Source organism: Egretta garzetta, unplaced genomic scaffold, assembly GCF_000687185.1.
Source record: "Egretta garzetta isolate BGI_Z169 unplaced genomic scaffold, ASM68718v1 scaffold374, whole genome shotgun sequence".
Taxonomy (NCBI): domain Eukaryota; kingdom Metazoa; phylum Chordata; class Aves; order Pelecaniformes; family Ardeidae; genus Egretta; species Egretta garzetta.
Genome location: NW_009259419.1, coordinates 182,415 through 183,136, shown reverse-complemented (window position 1 = coordinate 183,136; position 722 = coordinate 182,415). Strand labels below are relative to the sequence as shown.

Sequence of the window (722 nt, the reverse complement as noted above, 5' to 3'; positions counted from 1 at the left end):
CCCCGCCCGGGTTTGTTTGGTTTTTTTTTTTTTCTTTTTATTGTTATTATGGGGTCTGTGGGGGAGCAGATCTTCCAGTCCAGCGTTGCTTTCCTTCCTTGTCCAACGCTCTGAGGAGAACTATAATATTCCTTCCCCGAGATGCTGCAGTGAATTATAGTCCCGGGAAATCAGGCGAACAAAATAATCCGAATAACCCGAACCGTTTGTTACCGTGTGAGAGCGAAGGCTGCCTAGGCACAGATGATGGCAAAAAATTCCCTGGAGGGGTCTAAAGAAGACCTGAGCAAAATTTCGGAGGAGGAGATGCTGAGGTGGAGCAAGGAGGAGCTGGTGAAAAGACTGAGGAAAGTGGAGAATGAAAAGATGAACTTAATGGTGGAACACGGCAACTTAATGAAGGACGTGAACCGGCGGCTGCAGCTCCACCTGCACGAGATCCGCGGGCTGAAGGAGGGGAACCAGAAGTTGCAGGACGACAACCAGGAGCTGCGGGAGCTCTGCTGCTTCTTGGACGACGACCGGCAGAAAGGCAAGAAGCTGTCGAGGGAATGGCAGCGCTTCGGGAGGCACACGGCCAGCGTGATGTGGAAGGAGGTGGGCATGTACCAGCAGAAGCTGAAGGACCTGGAGGCGAGACAGGAGACCCTCCTGCGGGAGAACGTGGAGCTGAAGGAGATGGTGCTCATGCTGGACGAGGAGCGGAGCGGGGCCGGCTCGCG

The 722-nt window shown here is 54.4% G+C and overlaps 1 protein-coding gene across 1 annotated transcript in view; it reads left to right on the top strand.

The window, feature by feature from the left end:
• The first annotated feature begins 243 nt into the window (after positions 1 to 243).
• CCDC85C (coiled-coil domain containing 85C) overlaps positions 244 to 722 on the top strand; it is an 87,419-nt gene continuing 86,940 nt past the window's right edge. Inside the window, exon 1 of the mRNA XM_009636879.2 lies at positions 244 to 715. Within this exon, the coding sequence (XP_009635174.2) occupies positions 244 to 715 (472 nt within the window). The remainder of the gene's footprint in view (positions 716 to 722) is intronic.